Source organism: Pantherophis guttatus, chromosome 15 (genome assembly GCF_059756535.1).
Source record: "Pantherophis guttatus breed Tessera chromosome 15, ASM5975653v1, whole genome shotgun sequence".
In the NCBI taxonomy this organism is placed as follows: domain Eukaryota; kingdom Metazoa; phylum Chordata; class Lepidosauria; order Squamata; family Colubridae; genus Pantherophis; species Pantherophis guttatus.
This window is the reverse complement of record NC_142077.1, coordinates 9,129,726-9,154,000: the sequence shown is the minus strand read 5'-3', so window position 1 is coordinate 9,154,000 and position 24,275 is coordinate 9,129,726. Positions and strand designations below refer to the sequence as shown.

Below are 24,275 nucleotides of genomic sequence, written 5' to 3'. Positions count from 1 at the left end.
TCTGCGCTCAAAGGGAAAGCAAGCACAGCCACAAAGAGAAAGGCCTCACCTGCACCTTCCCAATAATAAGGTAAAGGTTCCCCTCGCACATGCGTGCTAGTTGTTCCTGACTCTAGGGGGCGGTGCTCATCTCCGTTTCAAAGCCAGAAGAGCCAGCGCTGTCCGAAGACGTCTCTGTGGTCATGTGGCCGGCATGACTCAACGCCAAAGGCGCACGGAACGCTGTTCCCTTCCCACCAAAGGTGGTCCCTGTTTTTCTACTTGCATTTTTTACCTGGTTTCGAACTTCTAGGTTGGCACAAGCTGGGACAAATCACGGGAGTTTAACCCGTTATGTGGCGCCAGGGATTCGAACCGCTGAACTGCCGACCCTTTGATCGACAAGCTCAGCGTCTTAGCCACAGAGCCATTGTGTCCTCTGTAAAAAATAAAAAAAGAAAGCACGTAAAAAATGCAAGTAGAAAAATAGGGAAGGTAACAGCGTTCCGTGCGTCTTTGACATTGAGTCATGCCGGCCACATGACCACGGAGACGCCTTCGGACAGTGCTGGCTCTTCGGCTTTGAAACAGAGATGAGCACCGCCCCCTAGAGTCAGGAACGACTAGCATGCATGTGCAAGGGGAACATTTACCTTTACCTTCCCAATAATTACCTTTTTTTTTTCCTTTAAACTTCCGAGATATCGTGGTCCCTGAGCAGGATCCGTAACTGAGCCCAGTCCTGCAGCCTGAGCTGAGAGAGGGTCCCCGCCCTGCCCTTGCCCTGCTCCGTTCCCCCCCTCCCCCACTTCCCCCATCAATCATGATTGCCCGAGAGGATATTCCATATCTCTGTCCCACCTCTCTCCCCTCCCTCCCCCTCCCTTCCACCGGATTCCTTTCATTTCTAACCCTCCTTTTTATCCCTCGTTTTATAGATTATGATTTTGGAGAAGTCTTTCCAGCAGTGCCGTCCATCCCTACCACAGCCTGGGAAGGTGGGACCAGCTCGCCTGGTTTTCCAGTTCCCTCCCCTTCCCCTTCCCCTCCGCCGCCCCCTCTTGCCCCAGAGCTTCCCGCATGCTGGGTTGCAGGTCTCTTTAACACCGGGCCGGTGCCTGAGGGGCCCAGCAGCCAGATCACCAGGTTCTTCGGTGGTGGGCTCTTGCCAGCTTTAATAATAATAATAATAACTTTATTGTCATTGTACATTGGCTCCTCAGCCCAGGGCATCTGCTGCCCACCTCCTACAGTTCTGTGGCTTCCATCTCCCAGCATGAACCATCAGTCTCTTTCTGGTTTGCACATTAACAAGCTTCCGAAAAGCGCTTCTGTGTCGGTGCCAGCGGGTCTCCTCCTAACCTCTTTCTCTCGCCTGTCAGTGCATGGGGCGGCGGAGGGAAGGGGTTCTGGGGAAACGGACGTTAAGCCACCTGATTTCGCGGCCACAGATGCTTCTGCCAGCAGCCTCTCTTTTCCCCCAGCAGGGTCCTGCTAGCGATGGTGGCAGCTGCAGCGGCCCCTTTCTCTGTCCTTGCCTCCCTCAGCTCTTGCCCTGCTGTGCCCCTTAAGACGGAGGGCGGGAGGGCTCCGGGGCTCCTAACTCGGCTGCTGCTCCTCCTTTCGCTCTTGAGTAACTTCCTGCTCCCTCGGCCTGCGAACTAGGAGACGCAGCAACCAAATGAAAGGGGTGGAAACGGGTGAAATGTAAAAATTGTTATTACCGGTTCTGTGGGCGTGGCTTGGTGGTGGTGGGGGGTAATGTGACTGGGTGGGCGTGGCCAACTTTTTTTATTATTATTATTTTTAACTTTTCAAAGCATTTTTTCTGCAAATGCAAAAAAATGCGTTGAAAAGCTTCTGCCGATCAGGAACACACTGGGATCTCAGAGGGTTTTCAAAGCATTTTTTTCTGCAACCTCTTCCGGGGAAGAAGTGGTTAAAAAAATGCTTTGAAAAGTCTCTCTGAAGATCAGGCAACTCCAGCTGGGATCGTCAGAGAGACTTTTAAAGCATTTTTTTCTGCAACCTCCTCCGGGGAAGCGGTTGCAGAAAAAAATGCTTTGAAAACCTTCTGAGATCCCAGCTGAGCCGCGTGATCATCAGAGGCTTTTTTTTTTTTTTTACTTTTAAAAGCATTTTTCCGGCGGAAGAAGTTGTAGAAAAAATGCTTTTAAAAGTTAAAAAAAAAAAGCCTCTGATGATCGTGCGGCTCAGCTGGGCATGGGGGGGGGGGGCGCAGGGATTTTTGCTACCGGTTCTCCGAACCATCCGCTGCCATCGCTACTGGATCAGGTGATCCGGTCCGAACCGGGAGCATTTCACCCCTGGGTGGAAAGTTAAACTGCTTGTCCCAAAGGTGTTTTTTTTTTCTTTTTTCTTTTTTGCCTTTGTTTTGTTTTTATTTGGGTATCCGGCCTACGCGGGATACTGGGTTCCACTTGGTGACCCCTGGGGCGCAAGCCCCCACGGCAAATGGTACCCACCCAGGCCGAAGCTATGCCTCGACCTGCGCCATTTCGGACGGGGCCCCTTTCGGAGCCCTGCCCTGGACAAATCCTGGGCCACCACTGACGGTGTCTTGAGGGGTCCAATCCTGGAAGGTGGCGCCACATCTGTCATCAAACCCCCCTCCCTCAAAGCAGCTTTGGGCAGCGGGGATGATAGTTGCGGCGTCGACATCCCCACCAAGCCAGGATCCGACCTGCCGATTTCTCGGCAGCCGTCTCGTTACCACCCCACGAGGCAGAACCTTTCGGTACGGCCTCCGGCGGGCGGTAACACCAGTTAGGGGGCCCTCCGAGGGCAAGACGTTAGTCCCCCGGATTAGATGGGCTGGAAAGCGTCTCTATCCGCAGTGACCTGTTCCTCATCGGTGCTTTTTTCGAGCGGCCACTGGACTCCGTTGGTTTTTCTTCGAAGACGTTTCGCGACTCGCCCAAGAAGCTTCTTCAGCTCTTCTTTGGGACAACCAGAACCTGGGATGATCTCCATAGACACTTCAACCGGTGGTGTCGTCAACCAAGCAATTCTTGGTTGAAGGCAGGCTTTCAGGTGGAGAGAGAGAGAATTTTGAAACGGAGTCACTGAAGAATTAGAGTCTGCCTCTTGACTCCCGTCCCACCCCACCGGTCCGCTTCCCCACTTGTAAAACTGATCAAGATGCACCGTCCCATTTCTGGTCTGCCTTCGGTGGCTCCTGAGGTGGGCAGGGCTACATCAGGGGGCTCTCGTGGGTTCAGCAAAGATCAGGACACCACCACCTCCCGGTGGGTCTGGGCGGTGGGACGTCGTCCTCTTCTTCTTGCGTTGCCGGTGGAGCAAAGGTGCCAAGATGTCACTGTGTGTGAAATCAGGGTAACATTCCCAGCCCAGTAGCTGTTAAGGTGCAGCTCTGTGCGGGCCGCAAGGATTGTAGGAGTCAGGATTCTGTGGACCGAAGGAACTGTTCTTCCTTCTCCCTCTGCCAGCTGTGAGAGTCCTTGAATTTCTTGAGCAAAGTGTGCGAAAGAGTGGTGCATGCGACACATCTTCTGAATGGGGACCCAGCTGACCCTTCCCTTCCCTTCCCTTCCCTTGCCTTCTTGTTCCCTTCCCCTTCCTTCCCTTCCTTCCTTCCCCTTCCTTCCCTTCCTTCCTTCCTCCCTCCCTTCTTCCTTCCCTCCCTCCCTTTCCTTCCTTTCCTTCCCTCCCTCCCTCCCCTTTCTTTCCTTCCTTCCTTCCTTCCTTCCCTCCCTCCCTCCTTTTCCTTCCCTTCCCTTCCCTTCTTGTTCCCTTCCCCTTCCTTTCCTTCCCTCCTTCCCCTTCCTTCCTTCCTCCCTTCCTTCCCTCCCGCCCTCCCTCCCTTTCCTTCCTTCCTTCCCTCTCTCCCTCCCCTTTCCTTCCTTCCCTCCCTCCCTTTCCTTCCTTCCCTCCCTCCCTTTCCTTCCTTCCTTCCCTCCCGCCCTTCCCTTCTTGTTCCCTTCCCCTCCCTCCCTTTCCTTCCTTCCCTCCCTTCCCTTCCCTTCTTGTTCCCTTCCCCTTCCTTTCCTTCCTTCCTTCCTTCCTTCCTTCCTTCCCTCCCTCCCTCCCCTTTCCTTCCTTCCTTCCCTCCCTCCCTCCCTCCCTTTCCTTCCCTTCCCTTCTTGTTCCCTTTCCCTCCTTCCCTCCCTCCCTTCCTTCCCTTCCCTTCCCTTCCCTTCTTGTTCCCTTCACCTTCATTTCCTTCCTTCCTTCCTTCCTTCCTCCCTTCCTTCCTTCCTTCCCTCCCTTCTTCCTTCCCTCCCTCCCTTTCCTTCCTTTCCTTCCTTTCCTTCCCTCCCTCCCTCCCCTTTCTTTCCTTCCTTCCTTCCTTCCTTCCCTCCCTCCCTCCTTTTCCTTCCCTTCCCTTCCCTTCTTGTTCCCTTCCTCTTCCTTTCCTTCCCTCCTTCCCCTTCCTTCCTTCCTTCCTTCCTTCCCTCCCGCCCTCCCTCCCTTTCCTTCCTTCCCTCCCTCCCTTTCCTTCCTTCCTTCCCTCCCTCCCGCCCTTCCCTTCCCTTCTTGTTCCCTTCCCCTCCCTCCCTCCCTTTCCTTCCTTCCTTCCTTCCCTCCCTTCCCTTCCCTTCTTGTTCCCTTCCCCTTCCTTTCCTTCCTTCCTTCCTTCCTTCCTTCCTTCCTTCCTTCCTTCCTTCCTTCCTTCCTTCCTTCCTTCCTTCCCTCCCTTTCCTTCCCTTCCCTTCCCTCCCTCCCTCCCTCCCTCCCTCCCTTTCCTTCCCTTCCCTTCTTGTTCCCTTTCCCTCCCTCCCTCCCTTTCCTTCCTTCCTTCCCTCCCTCCCTTCCTTCCCTTCCCTTCTTGTTCCCTTCACCTTCATTTCCTTCCTTCCTTCCTTCCTTCCTTCCTTCCTTCCTTCCTTCCTTCCTTCCTTCCTTCCTTCCTTCCTTCCTTCCTTCCTTCCAGAAGGAGACCTGACCGATACGCTCAGCTGTCCACGTTCCGTGGCCTCCGAGTTGAACAGCTGCCGGGCTTCAGCCAAGAGCCCCACCCAGCGCTACAATCCTTTCGACGGGAAGGCGGAAGGGCCGTCGTCCGCCGAGAGCACCCCAGTGCACGCTGCCTCGCTGAAGGCCGACCTCATGCCCGAAGGCACCGATCAGTCTGAGGGCTGCACGGAGCTGGAGGTCATCAGGTTGGTACAGGGAAGGAGACATCCCCTGATTGCTTGGCCCCACCTGGCTCTTGCCTCTGCCCGCGGCTCTTGTGGACCACTCCTTTCCTGCTGTGGGAGGTGTGCCAGGAATTGTTTCCCTGGGACTGGGCATCCGGGAGCCCACCTTTGCTTGCGGGCACTGAAGCGGAGGGCCGAAGCAGCCTGCCTGCCTTTGGAGTTGCAAGAAGTCTGGGCTCAATGGCCTCGTGGGCCCCGTCCAGCTTGAGACGTCCACCTGTCCTTGAGCCCCGAACAAGCCTGCTGGCTGCCCGGCTTGCGGCTATTCCCCGGTGTGCCACAGCTAGAGAACTCACTTGCCCCTCCCCCCCACTCTTGACAGGCTGGCTAAAAAGAAGAAAACGGTCAAGAAGAAGAAAGTGAAATCGGAGGAGGCCACTGTCCCCTCCCTCCCTGTTCCTCCTGCTGGGGACCAGGCTGCGGGCAAGGAGGCCGGGCGGCTATGGGCCACCCCAGAGTCCGACCTTACAGTCAGCACTGAGGCGCCAGCCCTCTGCCAACTGGGGCTCCGGATCCCTGAAATGAAGGACACGGCCATGGAGCGGGTGGGGCAGGCCCTCAGCAAGGTGATTGACTCGCTGGACGCGACCGACGGATGGAGCCGCCCCCTGGAGCCCCCGGACCAGTCCTTTCGGACCGACTTGCCAGGGGACCCCCCTTCGGAAGGGCCATCCCTTGGCGGCTTTGGTCAGGGTCTGCCGGCCCACATGGACTTCTACCGCTTTACCGTTGAGAGTCCAAACACTCCTGCAACAGGTGGTGGCCACCATGACTCTGCAGGGAATGGTCAACCGCCACATGTTCCTGGTGGCCCTGAAGCTCCTGGACAAGAGGAGGAAGAAGGAGGAGGAGGAGGAGAGGGGGAGGCTGCTGGGCCAGCCGTAGCCAGCTCGCCGGGAGGAGAAGCAGTGGAGATAGCCAGCGCGGCGGCCCTTAGCAGGCTGAAGGAGGATCGGGCGAGCCCTTCCCCGAGCAGCGCCGAGGACTCCGGGGTGGAGGAGGGGCAGGGCAGTCCGTCGGAGGCTGCCCATCCCTCAGAGTTCAGGTAAGGGCTGGTCCCTCCCTTTGGCCAAGGTCCTCCACCTGAGAGATCAATACTCTTCCAAGGTGAGGGGGGGGGAGGGAATCACAGCCTATGTCAGGGTTCCAAGTAATACATCCAAACTCTGAGGCAGGGGAATGCCTCAAAGAATAGCTTTATTGGAAATATATTGGCACATATCTGGTGAAAACCAACTCTGAAGGGCCCCTTGGTTTTCACCTAATTAAAAGGAAAAGGTTTTCCCTCAACCTTGGTAGTACAGTGGTTTAAGGCACCCTGTTACTAAGCTGGTTATTAACACAGCTGCCTGCAATTTACTGCTGGTTCGAATCTCGCCAAGGCTCAAGGTCGACTCAGCCTTCCATCCTTTCTAAGGTAGGTGAAATGAGGACCCAGTTTGTGGGGGCAATAAGCTGACTTTGTATAAATATACAAAAGGATGAAGGCTATTGCTGAGCACATTGTAAGCCGCCCTGAGTCTTCGGAGAAGGGCGGCATATAAATCAAATTTAAAAAACAAAACAAAAACCCAGGCAATCAGTCACACGGCCCAATCACGGCGGCATCCGCTGGTCTGGTGACATCACTCCTCCTCCTCCTCCTCTCAGCCAGGTGTGAGAATGTCCTTGGTTCCCAGGAGAAAGTCTTGAGAAAGTATTTTCTTTTGACGGCACAAGCCCAGCTATCTCTAATCCCCCCACCCTCGCTCCAGTGTGGCAACACTGAAGCTCCAAGATGGCTTCGCCCAGGTCAGCTTCAGGGTTGACAGCCTGCTTCCAGCATCCAGTTGGCAGCAAAGGTTGGGACTCGGCACTATTGCGGCGGCATCTTGCTCAGCGTGTGCCGAGAAACTGTCAGGAAGGCTTTTCAGGGCAATTCTACCAGCTAACATCACTGGCGGTAGCATCATCGGTCTAATACCAATGATGTAGCCTATGAGCCTCGGTGGCGCAGTGGTTAGAATGGAGTACTGCAGGCTACTTCTGCTGACTGCCGGCTGACTGCAGTTTGGCAGTTCGACTCTCACCAGGCTCCAGGTTGATTCAGCCTTCTGTCCTTCCGAGGTTGGTAAAATGAGGACCCAGATTGTTGGGGGGGTAGTATGTTGACTTTGTAAACTGCTTAGAGAGGGCTGTAAAGCAGTGTGAACCGGTATATAAGTCTAAGTGCTTATGCTATTGCTACTTGGGGTAATGAAACGTCTGCCAGAAAACCACCAAGCTTAAAAGGTAAAGGTTCCCCTCGCACAGATGTGCTAGTCATTCCTGACTCTAGGGGGCGGTGCTCATTTCGTTTCAAAGCCGAAGAGCCAGCGCTGTCCAAAGACGTCTCCGTGGTCATGTGGCCGGCATGACTCAACGCCAAAGGTGCACGGAACGCTGTTCCCTTCCCACCAAAGGTGGTCCCTATTTTTCTACTTGCATTTTTTTTTTAATATTTAATATATTTAATATTTATTAAATTTTTATATCACCATTCTCCCGAAGGACTCAGGGCAGTGAACAGCCAGGATTAAAATACATACAGTGTGAAAATTAAAATAATTTAAAAAATAATTAAATCCATTTGGCTTCCCAATGTTAAAACCCCTTACCCATAAAATTAATCAATTAAAATCTTAAGCCAGCCCGGCTCGCTGAAGCAAGAAAGTCTTCAGAGCCCGGCGGAAAGTACGGAGGTCTGGGATCAGTCGTATCCCTGGGGGTAGCTCGTTCCAGAGGGCGGGTGCCCCCACAGAGAAGACTCCCCCCCCCTGGGGGTCGCCAGTCGACATTGCTTGACCGACGGCACCCTGAGGAGACCCTCTCTATGGGAGCGTATTGGCCGGTGGGAGGTTATCGGTGGCAGAAGGTGGTCTCGTAGATATCCAGGCCCTAAGCCATGGAGCGCTTTAAAGGTGAGAACCAAAACCTTGAAGTGTACCCGGAAGACCACCGTAAGCTGGGACAAGTCACGGGAGCTCACCCCGTTACGCGGCACTAGGGATTCGAACCGCTGAACTGCCGACCTTTCGATTGACAAGCTCAGCGTCTTAGCCACTGAGCCACCGAGCTTAGAGAGCACCAAAGACCCCCTGATTTCAACCTTGAACTACCAATATTCTCCTTTATTACTCCTTGTGTTTCGTGAACGTCGTAAAGGGACATCCAAAATTGACCCTGTATTGCTTTCTCCTTCCCGGTGATTCCTTCAGTTCCGTGTCTTCTTCCTTGGAGAAAGCCACCTCACGATGGGGGGGTGAAGGAGGGCAGGGGGCCGGCCAGCTCTCCCTCCTGACCCTCGGCTCGGCCTTCTCTTCCCCCGCAGGGTAGACAACAACCACTTGCTTCTCTTGATGATCCACGTCTTTCGCGAGAACGAGGAGCAGCTCTTCCGGGTAGGTTCGATGGCCGAGAAGGGAGCCCTCTTGCGAACGTGTTTCCCTATCTCCTCTGCCCCTCTCTCCTTCAGAAGAGTGCCAGACCTCTTCAGATCTAAGGAGAAGCTCTTCTCGCATCCCTCTCTCAGTAACGGAGGCCTCTCTCTCCCGAACAGATGATCCGGATGAGCACAGGGCACATGGAAGGGAATCTCCAGCTCCTTTACCTGCTCCTGACTGACTGTTATATGTACCTCATCCGAAAAGGTAAACCCCTGTGGAAGTGCTGTTGGTGGCCGCCTGCCTCTGAGCACCGCCCTGGGCCCCTTGGCTGTGCAGCTGACTCCATGCACTCTTTCTTCCATCCCCAGGAGCTGCCGAGAAGCCTTACATGGTGGAGGAGGCTGTGTCCTATAATGAGCTGGACTACATCTCTGTGAGTTGCGGAGGGCTGGTGGGCGGGTGAGGGGGCACACAGGGCCATCCCTCCAGAAGGCTGCTTCCCAGGGACAGTATTCGCTTACCTTTGCTACCGGTTCGCAAATGTGAGCCCACCACCGTGCATGCCTTCCGCGAATGCGCAGAGTGTCCAAAATGTGGATAAATGGGACGTGATTACGTCCGGGCAGATGGGTGGAGCCTCCCGCAGCCGCCACTACCGGTTTTCCCGAACCGGATAAAACCAGCTGAATACCACCACTGCTTCTTCCCCAAGCAAGATCAGCGGCCTTAAATTCCCGGGCCTGGAGGGAGGGGCGGCCCCCTTGCCCCTATCTTGGCAGGGGCTGAGCCTTCCCCTCCCAGAGGCCAAGGGGTTAGGGTCCCTTCCCAATGGCCTTTTGTTTTTTTTCCGGCAGGTGGGTCTGGATCAGCAAACGGTGACTTTGGTTTGTACCAATCGTCGGAAGCAGTTCCTGCTGGACACGGCGGACGCTACCCTGACTGAGTAAGGGCTGTGTGGGCCTCGCCTCCCCCGGTAACAGCTTCTGGGATGGCGAGGGATGCCGCCCGGAGAATGCCGACTAGTATGCCGTTGTGGCATAGTGGTTAGAGTGCAGTATTGCAGGCTACTTCTGCTGCCTGCCGGCTGCCTGCAATTTGGCAGTTCGAATCTCACCAGGCTCAAGGTTGACTCAGCCTTCTGTCCTTCCGAGGTGGGTCAAATGAGGACCCAGATTGTTGGAGGAAATAGGCTGACTCTGTAAACCACTTAGAGAGGGCTGCAAAGCACTGTGAAGCGGTATATAAGTCTTAAGTGCTATAGATAGGTAGGTAGAGATAGAGATAGAGATGATAGAGATAGAGATAGAGATAGAGATAGATGAGCAGGCTACTTCTGCTGCCTGCCGGCTGCCTGCAATTTTGCAGTTCGAATCTCACCAGGCTCAAGGTTGACTCAGCCATCCAGTCCTTCCGAGGTGGGATAAAATGAGGACCCAAATTGTTGGGGGCAATAGGCTGATTCTGCAAAACGGCTTAAAGAGGGCTGCGAAGCACTGTGAAGCGGTATAGAAGTCTAAGTGCTATTACTATTTATTTAGAAAAAATTATATTGCCGACTACTTGCACATGGTGACTCAAGGCGTTTTACAAGGATATAAAAACACCACATAAAAGAAATAAAAAGAATAAAAAGGACAATAATAAAATAACAACACACCCCAACAACAAGTAGTGTTGTTCTTTGTAGGGGGGAATAATTTTCATAATTGGGTGTCTCTCCCCTTCAATTAATGCGGTCACTTCCTCTCTCTTTTAGTAAACCCTTTGCTCAATCCAGCCTCCCTCTCCTTTGGTAGTGGTGGGGAGCCCTAATTCCCCTCTCCCTGCAGGTTCTTCCTGGCCTGCCTGAAGTCCGCCATGATCAAAGGCTGCCGCGAGCCGCCGTACCCCAGTATCCTGACCGACGCCACCATGGAGAAACTCGCGCTGGCCAAATTTGTGGCTCAGGAATCCAAGCGGGAGGTGCGTCTTTCTCCTGCCCTTCCTCCCTTCGAAGCTCACAAGAAATCTACGTGCCGTAGCCACCCCAGGCAGCCTTCCCTCTGAGGGATGCACCAGCCGGGTCTCCATTCGGGATGGGGAGGTGGGGGCAAAGGCCAAGCCGGGGGGGTTTTGGGACGGGGGCTCCTTTTGGGGGCTCAGGGCCTGGCTAAGCAGTTGACTGGCTTTGGCAGATCTCGGAAGTGGTGGTCCACTTCTATGGCCTCGTTCACTGGGAAGACCCCACGGACGACAACCCCGGCCCACCTTCGTCTCACTACGTGTCCACCGAAAACTGCATCGTCAAGGAAGGTGTGCTGAATTACAAGGCAGGAACCAATTACCTGGGCAAGGAAGTCTGGAAGCCCTGCTTTGTGGTCCTCAGGTGAGGAGGATATGGTCGGGGCCCGAAGGAAGGTTGGCTGAACTCCGGTTCCTTTAAAAAAAAAAATATTATTATTGAAGACATACTTAAAGTAAAAACCGTAAGAGAAAACATAACAAAAACAACAACCCCCCACGGAGAGGGTTCGCAACTTAGGCGTCCTCTTGGACTCACGGCTGTCTTTAGAAGAACACTTGACGGCTGTGGCCGGGAGGTCTTTTTATTAGATTCGCCTGATTCGCCAGTTGCGTCCCTTTCTGGATCGGGACTCGTTAAAAACGGTCACTCATGCCCTCGTCACTTCACGCCTGGACTACTGTAATGCTCTCTACATGGGGCTCCCCTTGAGGAGCACCCGGAGGCTCCAGCTGGTTCAGAATGCGGCCGCGCGGGTAGTTATGGGAGCAGCATGGCGCTCCCATGTGGCTCCCCTCCTGCGCGAGCTGCACTGGCTCCCTGTGGTCTTCCGGGTGCGCTTCAAGGTCTTAGTTACCACCTTTAGAGCGCTCCATGGCTTAGGACCGGGGTACTTACGAGACCGCCTTCTGCCACCAATAGCCTCTCACCGCCCAGTACGCTCCCATAGAGAGGGGCTTCTCAGGTGCCGTCAGCCAAACAATGTCGACTGGCGGCCCCCAGGGGGAGAGCCTTTTCTGTGGGGGCACCCACCATCTGGAACGAGCTCCCCCCAGAGATACAGAAGATTCCGGATCTGCGCACTTTCCGCCGTGCCCTCAAAACATTCCTGTTTCAGCAGGCCGGCCTGGCCTAACTTTCCCTTTATATTGCTTTTTGATTTTATTTTAAACTGGGATGTCTTGAATTATCTAGGACCAGAATGTTTAGTATATTTTAATTGGTTTTTTTATTATTAACGTTTGTATTACATGTATTTTTATCGTTCGCTGTTCACCGCCCTGAGTCCCTTAGGAATAGAGTGGTATATAAATTAAATAAATAAATAAATAAATAAATAAATAATAAAAAGAAATGGTAACTAGCGAAGAAGAAATAGGAAAGATATGCCTACCTCAGAGTTTTGTTTTCTGTGGAATGATAATGAGCCTCATTCCAACTGTCTCTGGTCCCTTCCCAGCTTGTAGAATTTGATCACTTGATTGCAAAGATTGCAGAAGTTCGTCCTTGAAAGGTTTATAGAAAGAGATTAGTAAACCAGTCTCCGATCCAGGCGCTTTCCCGATTTTGACCTTTTTAACAGCTTTACCAACGTGTTCAGAGAGATCTGTTCATTAAGCGTTTCTGTTTTTCTGCGATCTTTGGTAAATTTTGCTTCCTTACAAGTAGGCATTCATCAGCCTTTTGGCCAGGATGATTGTTGTATAATTTAGAGTAACATTGCTGAAATGTGGTGTTTTTTTTGCATCTTGATCAAATGTTACGGTATTTCCAACAAGTGGTTTTGACATCTTTAAAGTCAGCTAATTTTACCTTCATTTCTTTTGCTCTCAGCAAGACAACTGCTGTTTTAAGAATTTAATATGCAGTGAAATGATTTTTTTGGAGAGTTTCTTTACCGCTTTATAAAAGCCTAGTTAGGACCACACCTGGAATACTGCAACCAATTTTGGTCACCGTACTATGAAACAGATGTTGAGACCTTGGAAAAAGTTCAGAGAAGAGCAACGAAGGTGATCAAAGGCCTGGAGACTAAAACGTAGGAAGAATGGCTGCAGGATTTGGGTTTGGCTAGTCTAGAGAAAAGAATTAGGGGGGACATTATTATAGCAGTATTCCAGTATTTGAGGGGCTGCCACAAAGAAGACGGGGTCAAATTATTCTCCAAAGCACCAGAGGGCAGGACAAGAAACAGTGAATAGAAACTAATCAAAGAAAGAAAAAACTTGGAATTAAGGAGAAACGTCCTAACAGGGAGGACAATTAGCCAGTGGAACAGCTTGCCTCCAGAAGTTGTGGGCGCTCCATCATTGGGGGTTTTTAAGAAGAAACTAGACAGCCACTTCTCTGAAATAGTATAGGTTGTCCTGCTTGAGCAGAGGGCTGGACTAGAAGACCTCCAAGGTCCCTTCTAGATTCGATTCTGTTCCATTCCATTCCATTCCATTCCATTCCACGCTATTCCGTATTTTCTATTCTGTTCTGTTCCGTTCCATATTTTCTTTTCTATTCTATTCTATTCCATTCTATTCCGTATTTTCTATTCTGTCCTATCCTATCCTAATCTATTCTATTCCGTATTTTCTATTCTATCTGTTCGGTTCCATTCCATTCCATTCCATATTTTCATTCTATTCCATTCCATTCCGTATTTTCTATCCTATCCTATCCTGTCCTGTCCTGTCCTGTCCTGTCCTGTCCTGTCCTGTCCTGTCCTGTCCTGTCCTGTCCCGTCCCGTCCCGTCCCGTCCCGTCCCGTCCCGTCCCGTCCTATTCCGTATTCTATTCTATTCTATTCTATTCTATTCTATTCTATTCTATTCTATTCTATTCTATTCTATTCTATTCTATTCTATTTATTCCATTCCATTCCATTCCACTCCACTCCACTCCACTCCACTCCACTCTCCACTCCTATTCCATTCCATTCCGTATTTTCTGTTCTATTCTATTCTATTCTATTCTATTCTATTCTATTCTATTCTATTTATTCCATTCCATTCCACTCCACTCCACTCCACTCCACTCCACACTCCACTCCTATTCCATTCCATTCCGTATTTTCTATTCTATTCTATTCTATTCTATTCTATTCTATTCTATTCTATTCTATTCTATTCTATTCTATTCTATTCTATTCTATTCTCACCTATGTCTTGTGTTTTTTTGAGTTTGCTGTTCTGCTATATGAAAAGCCTCCTTTGTAGAAGTTACAGTTGCATCCCAAACCGTCCTCATATCTGTACCTTTGTCGTGTAATATTTCTGGAGTGATACCCTTTTCTGTCGGTTGCTCTAACAAACGACTTCCTTCGCCTTGGTTTGTAGCTTTTCTGACGGTCACCATCTTTTCAGTGTATAACCCCAGAGTTAACTTTGGGCTGGATTCTGGTTCTTGGTGACAGCATAAAGGGGGGGGGGCGCTGTCCTGCCCTCTGAGAGGACAGAGAGAGCATTTAATTTGCATACTCGTATGCTAATTCAAACTTCCCCTGCTTTGAACTGTTGAGGGGCCCTTTCCCAGCAGCTGTTTCTGTCTTCCCTCCGCAGCAACGGCATCTTGTACCAGTACCCAGACCGGACAGACATCACTCCGCTGCTGTCTGTGAATATGGGGTGAGTCCCAAATGGGGCAGGCTCCCAGGGCCTCTCCCCCACCCACCCCCCGACGCTGACTCCTCTGTCTCATTTACCGCAAACTCTGTCCCTTGCAGGGGGGAGCAGTGTGGCGGGTGCCGAAGATCAAGTGCAACGGATCGGCCCCACTCCTTCCAGGTCATTTTGACCGAGCGTCCTTCCCTGGAGCTGAGCGCAGAAAACGAAGAGGAGATGGCCGACTGGATGCAATACTTATGCCAGGCGGTCTCCCAAGGGGTAAGGTCCTCCTTGGGATTGGGGCCACGGGGGAAGGTGGGGGTCCCTGCAGCTCCTGTGCTGCCTGGTGATCGGAAGGGAGGGCAGAAGCAAGGCCCTTTCGCCCTCAGGAGCTCCAAAGGTTGTTTGGCCCTCCTTCCCACCCAGGTCATCCCCCAGGGCGTGGCCCCTGCACCCTGCGTCCCCTGCTGCCTGGTGGTGACGGAGCAGAAACTGTTCACCTGCCACGAGGACTGCCAGACCAGCTTCTTCCGCTCACTGGCCACTGCTGAGCTGGCGGAGGTGGCTTCCGTCTCTACGGAGCCCAGTCGGGAATATTGTCTCCTGGTGAGTCTTCAGGAGGAGGAGGAAGAGGCAGCATATTCCTTGTGCTCTTGGAGCTCCCTTAGGACAGCTTGTTAAGTGAGGCTCTCAGCCAGGAGTGAAATCCAGCAGGTTCTGATAGGTTCTGGCGAACCCGTAGCGGAAATTTTGAGCAGTTCGGAGAACTGGCAAATATCACCTCTGGCTGACCCCAGAGTGCAGTGGGAATGGGGATTTTGCAATATCCTTCCCCTGGAGTGGGGAGGGAATGGGGATTTTGCAGTATCCTTCCCCTGCCACGCCCACCAAGCCACGCCCACAGAACCGGTAGTAAAAAAAAATTGAATTTCACCACTGCTCCCAGCCCTCCTGCGTCAGGAAGCCCAGGATCTCACGTAGCAATTCCTCTCCTATCCCTTTAGGAGTTTGCCCAGGAGCAGAAGCAGTACGTGCCCCCGTGGGCCCTCTATTTTAGCTGCCCTGCAGAACTCGAGCGGTTCCTGCTGGCGCTGGACGCTGTGTGGAAGAGCACCTATCAGGTTGGCTGGTCATGCGGCGGGGCGGCCTTGCTCTGCAGACGGGGGAGGCGGCACAGGCGGCCCCATCTCCCCCCTCACAACTCCTTTTGCCCCGCTGTGTCGGCAGGTCGACCTTCTGCACAAGCCCCTCGAGGACAGCTCCGTCAGGAAGAAATGCGAGGATGCGCTGAGCCTGATCCACAGCACGTGGCAGCGCAGCGACAGCCTGTGTCGTGGCCGGGCTTCCCGGGACCCCTGGTGTTAGCCTCTCAGGAGGCGAAGAACAGCCTGATCCCACCAGGAGGAAGCACGGCGGACGCACGAGGGGAGGGGGGGACCTGAGGCGGGAGGGGTGTGGGCCTCGCTTGCTTCGGACACTCCATGAGCCCAGGCCCAAACCCGGGGGTCTGTTTGCTACCGCTGCTATTGACTCTGTCTCGCGTACCGGTTGGGGCTGATGGGTATACGACGTGTTTGTGCCAAGGGTTCGCATTGCATCCCGGTACGGATCCTGGGTACAAGAGGGAGTGGGGAAGCAGGAGCTCCGGGCCGCTCCAGGGTGGAGACGGGTCCAGGAGATGGAGGAATAGCCGTGAAGAAGAATGGTGAGGCTTAGGGTGCCAGTGGGGAGGGGCTTCTGCAGAAGGTGGAGTCATTCGGCTGGCGGCTTTTAGATGCTAGAGCCCAGCCTGCGCCCCCCACTCCCTTCCCGGCCCCCGCATGTGTTAACTTTTGTTCAAGACCGGCAACCGGTCTTGCGCGACTTCCTGGTCCCCGTTTGCCCTTCTCGGCTTCTGTGCTATCTGTCATGGCCCCCTCCGTGCCCACCCCCCACCTCCACTGAGCTAGGAAAGAGCCGCCGGGGCTGCCCCTGCCCCTCCTCTCGCCCTGCTCCCTGGCAGCAGAGCCCCTGGTGGGGGGATCGGGCAGCAGGCCTGGAAGGGGGGGGCGGGGAGAGTGGCTCCCGCCGCTTGGAGTTGAGGGTCCTTCTGCTGGGGGAGGGGGGGGCAACAGCTCACAGGGCTTTCTGTGCACAGACTGACTGCCCAACCTTTGAGGTCTGGGTTCTAGTTGGCAGTTTAATCTTTCAAACCGTCGGGCTAGGAGTAGTTGTAGAGGCCTGGGAGTTTTTTTGTTTTTGTTTTGTTTTTTTAAAAAAGCTTTTCTTATTTTTTAGACTCTTAATTTTAACGAACGGGAGACCTGCTAATGTGCTGTATGTGTTCCCGCAGGGGCCTTTTCCCAGGAGAGGCCTCTGTGGAACAGTGTGCCTGGAGACGCGTGGCCACAGCCCTTCTAATAAAGGCAACTTGGCGATACCCAGAACTGCGTGCCTGCCTGCTCAGCCGCCTCCTCTTCCTCCGGTGCCCGAGACCACCCGCTGGCTCGCTCTGCTCGGCCTGGGCCTCGCTTGCCACCGAGCGCTAGAGATAGGTAGCAGCTTCTCCAGGAGGGTCGCGGGAAGTGACTTCCAAAGTCCAACGTTTTTCGGCCTCTTGCTCTCAGAACTCCTCAGATCCGTTTCCTACAGCCATGCCCTGCAGAAGTGCCCGCCCGAGACCCTGACCTGGCCCAGAGCCCATGTCCAAGATCTTCAAGGTTGACTCAGCCTTCCATTCTTCCGAGGTCGGTAAAATAAGGTTCCCAGATTGCTGGGGGCAATAGGCTGATTCTCTAAAACTGCTTAGAGGGGGTTGTGAAGCAGTATATAAGTCTAAATACTATTGCTATTCCTTCTTTCCATCCATCCATCATAGTGGTTAGAATGCAGTATCGCAGGCTAACTCTGCCCACTGCCAGGAGTTTGTGTCTCACCAGGCTCAAGGTCGATATATAAGTCTAAGTGCTATCATTATTTTTCTTTCCTTCCTTCCTTCCTTCCTTCCTTCCTTCCTTCCTTCCTTCCTTCCTTCCCTCCCTCCCTCCCTCCCTCCCTCCCTCCCTCCCTCCCTCCCTCCCTCTGGTTAGAATGCAGTATTTCAGGCTGACTCTGCCCACTGCCAGGAGTTCGATACTGACTGACTGCCTCAAGGTTGACTCAGCCTTCCATCCTTCCGATGTGGGTCAAATGAGGACCCAGATTGTTGGGGGCAAGAGCTTAGAGAGGGCTGCAAAAGCACTGTAAAGCGGTCTATAAGAGCTATTGCTATCTTCCTTCCTTCCTTCCTTCCTTCCTTCCTTCCTTCCTTCCTTCCTTCCTTCCTTCCTTCCCTCCCTCCCTCCCTCCCTCCCTCCCTCCCTCCCTGTGATGAGAATGCAGTATTGCAGGCTGACTGCTGACTGCCAGCAGTTCAATCCTGACCAGCTCAAGGTTGACTCAGCCTTCCATCCTTCTGAGGTGGATAAAATGAGGACCCAGATTGTTGAGGGCAATAGACTGACTCCGTAAACCGCTTAGAGAGGGCTATAAATCACTGTGAAGTGGTATATAAGTCTAAGTGCTATTGCTATTTTCCTTCCTTCCTTCCTTCCTTCCTTCCTTCCTTCCTTCCTTCCTTCCTTCCTTCCTTCCTTCCCTCCCTCCCTCCCTCCCTCCCTCCCTCCCTCCCAGTGGTTAGAACTCTGCCCACTGCCAACAGTTCGATCCCGACTGGCTCAAGGTGGACTCAGCCTTCCATCCTTCCGAGGTCGGTCAAACGAGGACCCAGATTGTTTGGGGGACAATAGGCTGACTCTGTAAACTACTTAGAGAGGGCTGTAAAGCACTGTGAAGCGGTATATAAGTCTTCGTGCTAGTGCTATCTTCGGTTTATAAGGCTGACGAGGCTCCAGCCAAACCTTGCGCAGCGCCAGCTGCAGAGAAGCCGGTTTCCACAAGGTCCCTCTTAAGTTTGTCTTCGTGGGGTGAGGCCCAGTGGCCCACAAACTCAACGGGAGGGGGGGGAGTCTCCGTGGCGACAGCCCCTTTCCAAGACTGAAAGGGGGCTGCCTCTCCAGCTTGGTGAAGGTCGGGGGGGGGCTGAGCCCTGTCATGCAACCTCCCTTTCCCCCCACCCCTTCATGATGCCCCCACATGACGCCTTCCGTAGTCTTGCCCTTCTCCTGTGATACCCTCCCTGCTGGAGCCACAGACCCAGAACTCTGCCTGTGGTTTTGAACCCTGGAGCGGCTGCTCGGTGAGGGTTGTGGTGGCTCAGTGGCTTAAGACACTGAGCTTGTTGGTCAGGAAGGTCAGCGGTTCGAATCCCTCCTGCATGAGTAGGGGGTTGGACTAGATGACTTCCAAGATCCCTTCCAACTCTACTGTTATTGTTACCGCTCAGTTCTGTGTGTGCCAGCAGCCGAGACTGTGCTTGTCCAAGCCAGAAGCTTGGGGAAAGCTCCTTGTGCCCCCAGCAACTTAACCCCACCCTCCCCCCACGATTAGCTTGTTTCCCCTTCCTGCCCCCCCACCCCCCCCACGGGATCGGTTCTTGGCAGCAGACTCTACTGCCCGAGGACTGCGTTTGAGAGCCTACTGGGGCCTGCCCAACAGAACAGGACAGGAGACCCATTGTGTCACTCATCAGGGCTGGGAGGGAAGTGGGGGCGGAGGTGAGGCTGCTTCCAGAAACAGCCTCTTCCCCGGGGCAGGAAGGGGGTGGAGCTGGCAGGTATGGGAGCCAGCTCTGGAGGTAGGAGGCTGTGAGGAGGGGCTGGCCTTTGCCACAGTGGGTGGACCCAGCCGCTGGTGACCTTTCTCCTACATGCAGCCAACCACCTGCTTCCTTCCCCTGCCCAGCCCACTTGTGGAGCAGCAAATAAAGTCCCTCTCTGATCTGGTTTCACCCAGAGGGAAGCGCAGCTCGGGCTGGAGCAGAGAGCCAGGGCTGTCAATGCTGGGCAGGGCTCAGTGCAGCTCCGGAGGGCCGTCGGGGGCATCGATGCCAGCCCTGCGGGAAGAAAGGGGCCCTCTCGCCTCCTGTCAGGGCTGCCGCTGCAAGGCTCCTGCTTGGGTGGGGAGGCCTCGTGTCCCGTCTCTCCGCCTGGGCTGGTGGCAGCCGCCCCATGGAGCCTTCCCCCCGCCGCCCGGCAGCGGCCTCCCTCTCCCCGCCGGTGGATTTTGTCCTGGGTGCCGCGGCATGCTGCATGGCCTGCGTGTTCACCAACCCGCTGGAGGTGGTGAAGACGCGCCTGCAGCTGCAGGGGGAGCTCCGTTCCCGGGGCTCGTACCCTCGCCACTACCGAGGGGTGCTGCAGGCCATGGTGGCCGTCAGCCAGGCCGATGGACTCCGGGGTCTGCAGAAAGGACTGGCAGCCGGACTGCTGTACCAGGGGCTGATGAACGGCGTGCGGTTTGGCTCCTACTCCCACGCTGAAGATATCGGCCTGACCCAGCATCCGGGAGGGACCTTGGCAGCCGGAGCCGTGGCCGGAGCACTGGGGGCCTTTGTCGGCAGCCCGGCCTACTTGGTAAACCTCTTAAAGGGGGGAGGGGGGTTCTCCCGGGCAGAACCTTGGCTCGCTTGGCGAATGTTGTCCCTCTTGCAGATCAGGCATGGAGGTGGTGGGGGTGGCGTCTCCTGTGTGGTTGCCTCCCTTGATATGCCAGCTGTGGCTGTACCCCCTTTTCACAGCAAGGGCTTGGATATCTCGGAGGTCCTCTCCAGCAGGACAGCTGCTGCAGGCTCTGAGGGGCTTGTGAGGCTGGAGGTGCCTCTTTGGGGTGGCCTTGAGGTACTCCCCGTTCCCCAGGGTGCTTCCATGGGCACCAGAGTCCCTTCTCCTCCTTTGCTGCCCGCAAAGCTACGGGCATGGAAGCTGGCTAGAGTGGTGCAACTTTTGGCTTCTCGCCAGGGAGGTGCTGAGTTTTTAAAAAGCCTGCAGGCTTGTTGCCTGGGCATTTGCAGCCCAAGAGAGCTGTCAAAAGAAACCTGATCCAAAAACGGCCCTGCGGTGGCCCAGTGCAAGCTGGGCATAGTGCCTTCTCCCTCTGCACAGGCCCTGCTTTTCCAAAAAGCCAGCTTTTGCCTTAAGTGGGAGCTCCAGTTGCTCCCTGCAAGAGTGAAGTCCTATTGATTAGGCAGCTGCGCACCTGGGCAGCCCCTTTGTGAAGAGAGCCCAGATGGGGATGGGATGGGGGAGGGGGGGTTTAGCTTAGTATCCCTGAAGAGGGAAGCAAACTAACTGTCCTCAGCAGGGCTAGTGCAGGCTGAGGGCCCTGGGCTTCCGAAAAGACCCGGGTGCAAGTCAGTGGGAGAGAGTTGGTTTCCCACCCCACCCTCCATCCCGTCCCGTCCTCAACACATTTGCTTACCTCTTGTAGGTCAAGACGCATCTGCAAGCACAGTCAGCAGCTGCCGTCGCTGTGGGACACCAGCACAACCACAAGGTCCGAGGCCATCTCACTCGACACAGGCTTCGGTTGGGAGGTGTGATGGAGGGGGGGGCACCTTTCTTGGTCCGGGACTCTGTCCAGAGCTACCTTTGCCCATCTTGGCAGAAGCCTTGGCTGCTTTGCAGAACTCCTCTTGGGGGGGGGTGTGCCAGGGGCGCTTCTGCCAGGGGTCACGCCTGAGCAGTCCCAGTCCTTGGACGGAGCCTCCCTCCGGGCAGGGTGAGGCCAAGGGAGGCCTTGCGACCTCGGGCACTGTCAAGCAGGAGGGACGAGGGGAGGCCCGATTGGTCCCCCAGGCAAACCCACAGCAGCTGCATCGGCTGTCCGTCCCAACCTGAGAGGATTGCTTTCTGGGAAGCTCAGCACCACTGGCTTGACAAAACCTCCACTCTCGGCTGCAGTGGCCCAGCATGGCTAGCTAGCCGGCCGGCCTGAAAAACTCTCAGCCTGCCCTGTCCCTGGAGCTGGGCTTTGCGAAGGCCGACTTCGGGATGGAAGCGTTTTCCTAGCTGGCTGCCGGCCAGGTCCCCAAAGAGCCCACCTCACAGCAGCCCCTCACACCCATCCACCCCCAGCTAAACATCCTAGGCAGAAGAGTCTGGTCCTCTCACCGTTTTGTCTGTTAAGGACGCAGCTTCCTCGGCAAGGAATCTTTCCGCAGCCAGGTCCTTTACGTGGCCCCTGCTGACAGGGCAGGGATCGGCTTGGTGCCGTCGGATGCCATTTTCCTAGTCCTTTCTCGGTGGATCCTGCAGGCTAGAAAAGTTCCTCCTGTTTCAGGCCCCTCTCTCTCCCTGGCCTGGCCCGAGGCAGGGGCGCTGGTCTGAGCTGCTTGTCTTCTCCTGCCGCTTTCCAGAGCATCTCCGGGGCCTTTGAGGCCATCTATAAGCAGCAGGGGCTGCTGGGGCTGTGGCGCGGCGTGAGCGGAGCAGTGCCTCGCGTCACGGTGGGCTCCTCGGTGCAGCTGGCCACCTTTGCCTCTGCCAGGGAGTGGGTGGCAAGGCAGCAGGTGAGCAGGCTCAGTGCGTGTGTTTGTGTGTGGGTCTCCTGAATGGGGTGGGCCTTTGGCCAGCATCCCATTCACCTGTGGGAGCTCCCCTTTGGCCTTTCCCAGCCACCCTGCTTCCCCAGGCCCGTTCCCAAGCGTCCGTGGTGGCCTGCGGAACACTGGATTTGTCGTTGCCAAGATGGTTTCTCTGGCTTTTCGCTTCCCAGTGGTTCAAGGAAGGCAGCTGGATGGTGGCCCTTGCTGGGGGCATGATCAGCAGCGTGGCCGTGGCCGTGGCCATGACTCCCTTTGATGTGGTGAGCACACGGCTCTACAACCAGCCGGTGGATGAAGCAGGAAGGGTGAGGCTCGCCACGGAGGAAGCTGGCTTGTAGAGGGGCTCGATACCCCGTGTGCAGGGGTGGGGTGCTGGGGGTTTGCAGGGGTTCGGGAGAACCTCTAGCTAAGATTTTGTGTGGTTTGGAGAACCCCCAAATCCCACTCCTGGCTGGCCCCGTCCGCCCTGCCCCAGGAGTCCTCACGCGGCCTGTTTTGTATGCAGGCAAGTGCAGGGTGCATGCAGAGGCTCGGAGAGGGTGAAAAACTGGCCTACTGAAAGTTCGGGAAGGTCTCCAGAGGGCCTCCGGAGCCTGGGGAGGCCGTTTTCACCTTCCTGGAGGCTCAATGAAAGCCTCCGGAGCCTGGGGAGGGCAAAAAGCACCCCTGCTGCCATGGTGCAGGAAGCTGACTAGGACACATCCACCATGGCCACGCCCACCCAGCAACCAGGCAGAGAACCCCTTGCTAAAATTTTTGAAGCCCACCCGTGCTCGTTTGGGTTGGAGGCCAGAGAGGGGGAAGCGTTACCCCGTCAACCGGCCCTGTCCTCTTCTCCCCCTGCAGGGCAAGCATTACCGGGGCTTCTTCGACTGCGTCGTGCGGGTCTCGGGGAAGGAAGGTGTCCTGGCCCTGTATAAGGGCTTCGGCCCCGTTTACCTCCGCCTGGGACCACACACCGTTCTCAGCCTTCTCTTCTGGGATGAGCTGAGGAGGATCACTATTGGCAGCAGGCCACCTGATGACCCCCAGGCTGCTCAGGAGCCTCCAGCCCCAGAAAGAGCAGGACTGTGGGGGGAGGACAGGAGAGCAAAGAGCTCTTTCTCCTGCTGGAGCGCCAGGAGGTCCGTCTGTCCAGATACGGAGCAGTGATGGCGGCTGGAGAATGAAGGACCTGCCGCAGAGCCAATTGTAACCTTCAAGCAAAGTTGAAGCTTCAACCACCGCCCTTTTTTGGGGGAAGGGCGGGGGTCAGTGCGAAATTCACCACCTGAGACTGTTCCAAGCAGACTGGATTTTACTCCTCCCCTCCCCCCAGGAGTCGTCTCTCCCCCCCATACACAAATTTGACTTACACTCCAGGACAGAGGTGGGATTCGCTTACCTTCCTTACCGGTTCGCAAATGTGAGCACACGCGCCTTCTCTGCCCAAGTGCAGTAGTCGCACATTACATCCGGGCGGGTGGGCAGAGCCTCCCGTAGTCGCCGCTACCAATTCGCACGATCCGGAGAGAACCGGCTGAATCCCACCACTGCTCCAAGGCCAGAATCAGAAAGGCAGGTGCCACAAGGGAGGAGTGGCAGAGCATCTCTCCCTCTTCCAAGAATCTACAGCGGCTGCACTCTAGTTTTTCTCACAGAAGAGGGAGAGCAGGTAAAGCAGGAAAGGAAGAGGAGGAAAAAAAAAGAAGAGAGAGAGAGAGAGAGAGAGAGAGAGGATTCTAAGAGACGAGAAGAAAAGGGGCCCTTCCTGCTTTGGAAATGCTGAAGCCTCCTTCGCTGGAGTTGCGGCGGAGGGGATACTTCTAGGACGGAGAGCTTGGGAGCAGCCCCATTGCCTCTTCTGACCTTGGGGGGCCATGAGAAGGGACGAGGGGGGGAGCACAGAGAGGGACTGGTTGCAACCATCCCTGGGGTTGGGTAGTGTCCAGATGCCAGTCCCAACACAGCCGTCAACACAGCAAGGGCAGGGAGGCCACAGTGGGCAAAGGCTTGGCCGTAGATTGCGCCACCCACAGGAAGGAAAAGGGCATTGGGTTTCTCCCCCCGGATTTATGGGTCGCTTATTGGAAGCATCTTTTTTCCCCTTGCCTTGTTGGTCGGGCAAAGTTTAGTTGGCAAAATTAGCCAGGTTTTTGGTTTTAAGCCACCGGGAAACGGCTGAGGCGCCGGGTCCAAGGGCCCAAGTTCAGAGATGCAAGAAGGTGGGGCTGAGAATTAATTGCTGTCCCGAACCGGATGGCCCTGGATTTCCTCGGTGACCCCACACACACCCTCCCCCCACCTGGCCTGGCGCTGCAGGTCTGGGACGGAGAATCGGCTACGGGGCGCAACTTCCGTTTCTGTTGTAAAAAATAAATAAATAAATAAAGGCTCTGTTTCCACAAACGAGAGAGCAATCCTTGTGTGGCCCAGCCCCTCTGGGTCCTCACTCAAAGGGGTCAGCACAAGCGGCCGAGGGACCGGGGTAGGAGACGGGATCAGAGCTTCCTGCTTCATGCGCCGATGGCTCAGGCTGAGCCAGCTCCTCAGCGGGGCAGAGTCGGCCTCCGTCCAGGGCTGAGCCTGGTCAGAGGGAAGACTCCTCTGGCTGAGAGGGAGGGAGGGCACTGAGGAAGGATGGATTTGGGAGCTTGCCCGAGGAAAGGAAGA

The 24,275-nt window shown here is 55.0% G+C and overlaps 2 protein-coding genes across 5 annotated transcripts in view; both read left to right on the top strand.

The window, feature by feature from the left end:
- PLEKHM2 (pleckstrin homology and RUN domain containing M2) overlaps nucleotides 1-16,587 on the top strand; it is a 28,478-nt gene extending 11,891 nt beyond the window's left edge. The window contains exons 7-20 of one of the 3 annotated variants that reach the window (XM_087879015.1): nucleotides 918-977; nucleotides 4,895-5,123; nucleotides 5,485-6,207; nucleotides 8,512-8,581; nucleotides 8,740-8,830; nucleotides 8,935-8,999; nucleotides 9,421-9,509; nucleotides 10,396-10,528; nucleotides 10,741-10,931; nucleotides 14,117-14,182; nucleotides 14,281-14,440; nucleotides 14,588-14,767; nucleotides 15,166-15,282; nucleotides 15,389-16,587. In XM_087879015.1, the coding sequence (XP_087735141.1) occupies nucleotides 918-977; nucleotides 4,895-5,123; nucleotides 5,485-6,207; nucleotides 8,512-8,581; nucleotides 8,740-8,830; nucleotides 8,935-8,999; nucleotides 9,421-9,509; nucleotides 10,396-10,528; nucleotides 10,741-10,931; nucleotides 14,117-14,182; nucleotides 14,281-14,440; nucleotides 14,588-14,767; nucleotides 15,166-15,282; nucleotides 15,389-15,526 (2,312 nt within the window). In that variant the 3' untranslated portion in view covers nucleotides 15,527-16,587. The remainder of the gene's footprint in view (nucleotides 1-917; nucleotides 978-4,894; nucleotides 5,124-5,484; nucleotides 6,208-8,511; nucleotides 8,582-8,739; nucleotides 8,831-8,934; nucleotides 9,000-9,420; nucleotides 9,510-10,395; nucleotides 10,529-10,740; nucleotides 10,932-14,116; nucleotides 14,183-14,280; nucleotides 14,441-14,587; nucleotides 14,768-15,165; nucleotides 15,283-15,388) is intronic. The other 2 variants (XM_087879016.1, XM_087879017.1) reach the window with 2 other exon arrangements.
- A 1,012-nt stretch (nucleotides 16,588-17,599) lies between these two features.
- SLC25A34 (solute carrier family 25 member 34) lies at nucleotides 17,600-24,011 on the top strand. 2 transcript variants are annotated; one of them, XM_034401600.3, is made up of 5 exons: nucleotides 17,600-19,653; nucleotides 20,507-20,572; nucleotides 21,435-21,587; nucleotides 21,794-21,928; nucleotides 22,470-24,011. In XM_034401600.3, exons 1-5 carry the CDS (start codon nucleotides 19,249-19,251, stop codon nucleotides 22,773-22,775), a joined length of 1,065 nt encoding a protein of 354 aa, XP_034257491.2. In that variant the 5' UTR covers nucleotides 17,600-19,248; the 3' UTR covers nucleotides 22,776-24,011. The 2 variants fall into 2 exon arrangements, with proteins under 2 accessions (XP_034257491.2, XP_034257493.2); XM_034401602.3 differs by lacking the exon at nucleotides 20,507-20,572 and having other exon boundaries at nucleotides 19,038-19,653.
- Nucleotides 24,012-24,275: the final 264 nt, after the last annotated feature.

Excerpts from the sequence above, each read along its gene's own strand:
- SLC25A34 (XM_034401600.3), top strand. The coding sequence starts at position 19,249 with ATGGAGCCTTCCCCCCGCCGCCCGGCAGCGGCCTCCCTCTCCCCGCCG. Across the intron at positions 21,588-21,793 it reads AGTGGGTGGCAAGGCAGCAG|TGGTTCAAGGAAGGCAGCTG; the intron begins GTGAGCAGGCTC and ends TTCGCTTCCCAG. Across the intron at positions 21,929-22,469 it reads CGGTGGATGAAGCAGGAAGG|GGCAAGCATTACCGGGGCTT; the intron begins GTGAGGCTCGCC and ends CTCCCCCTGCAG.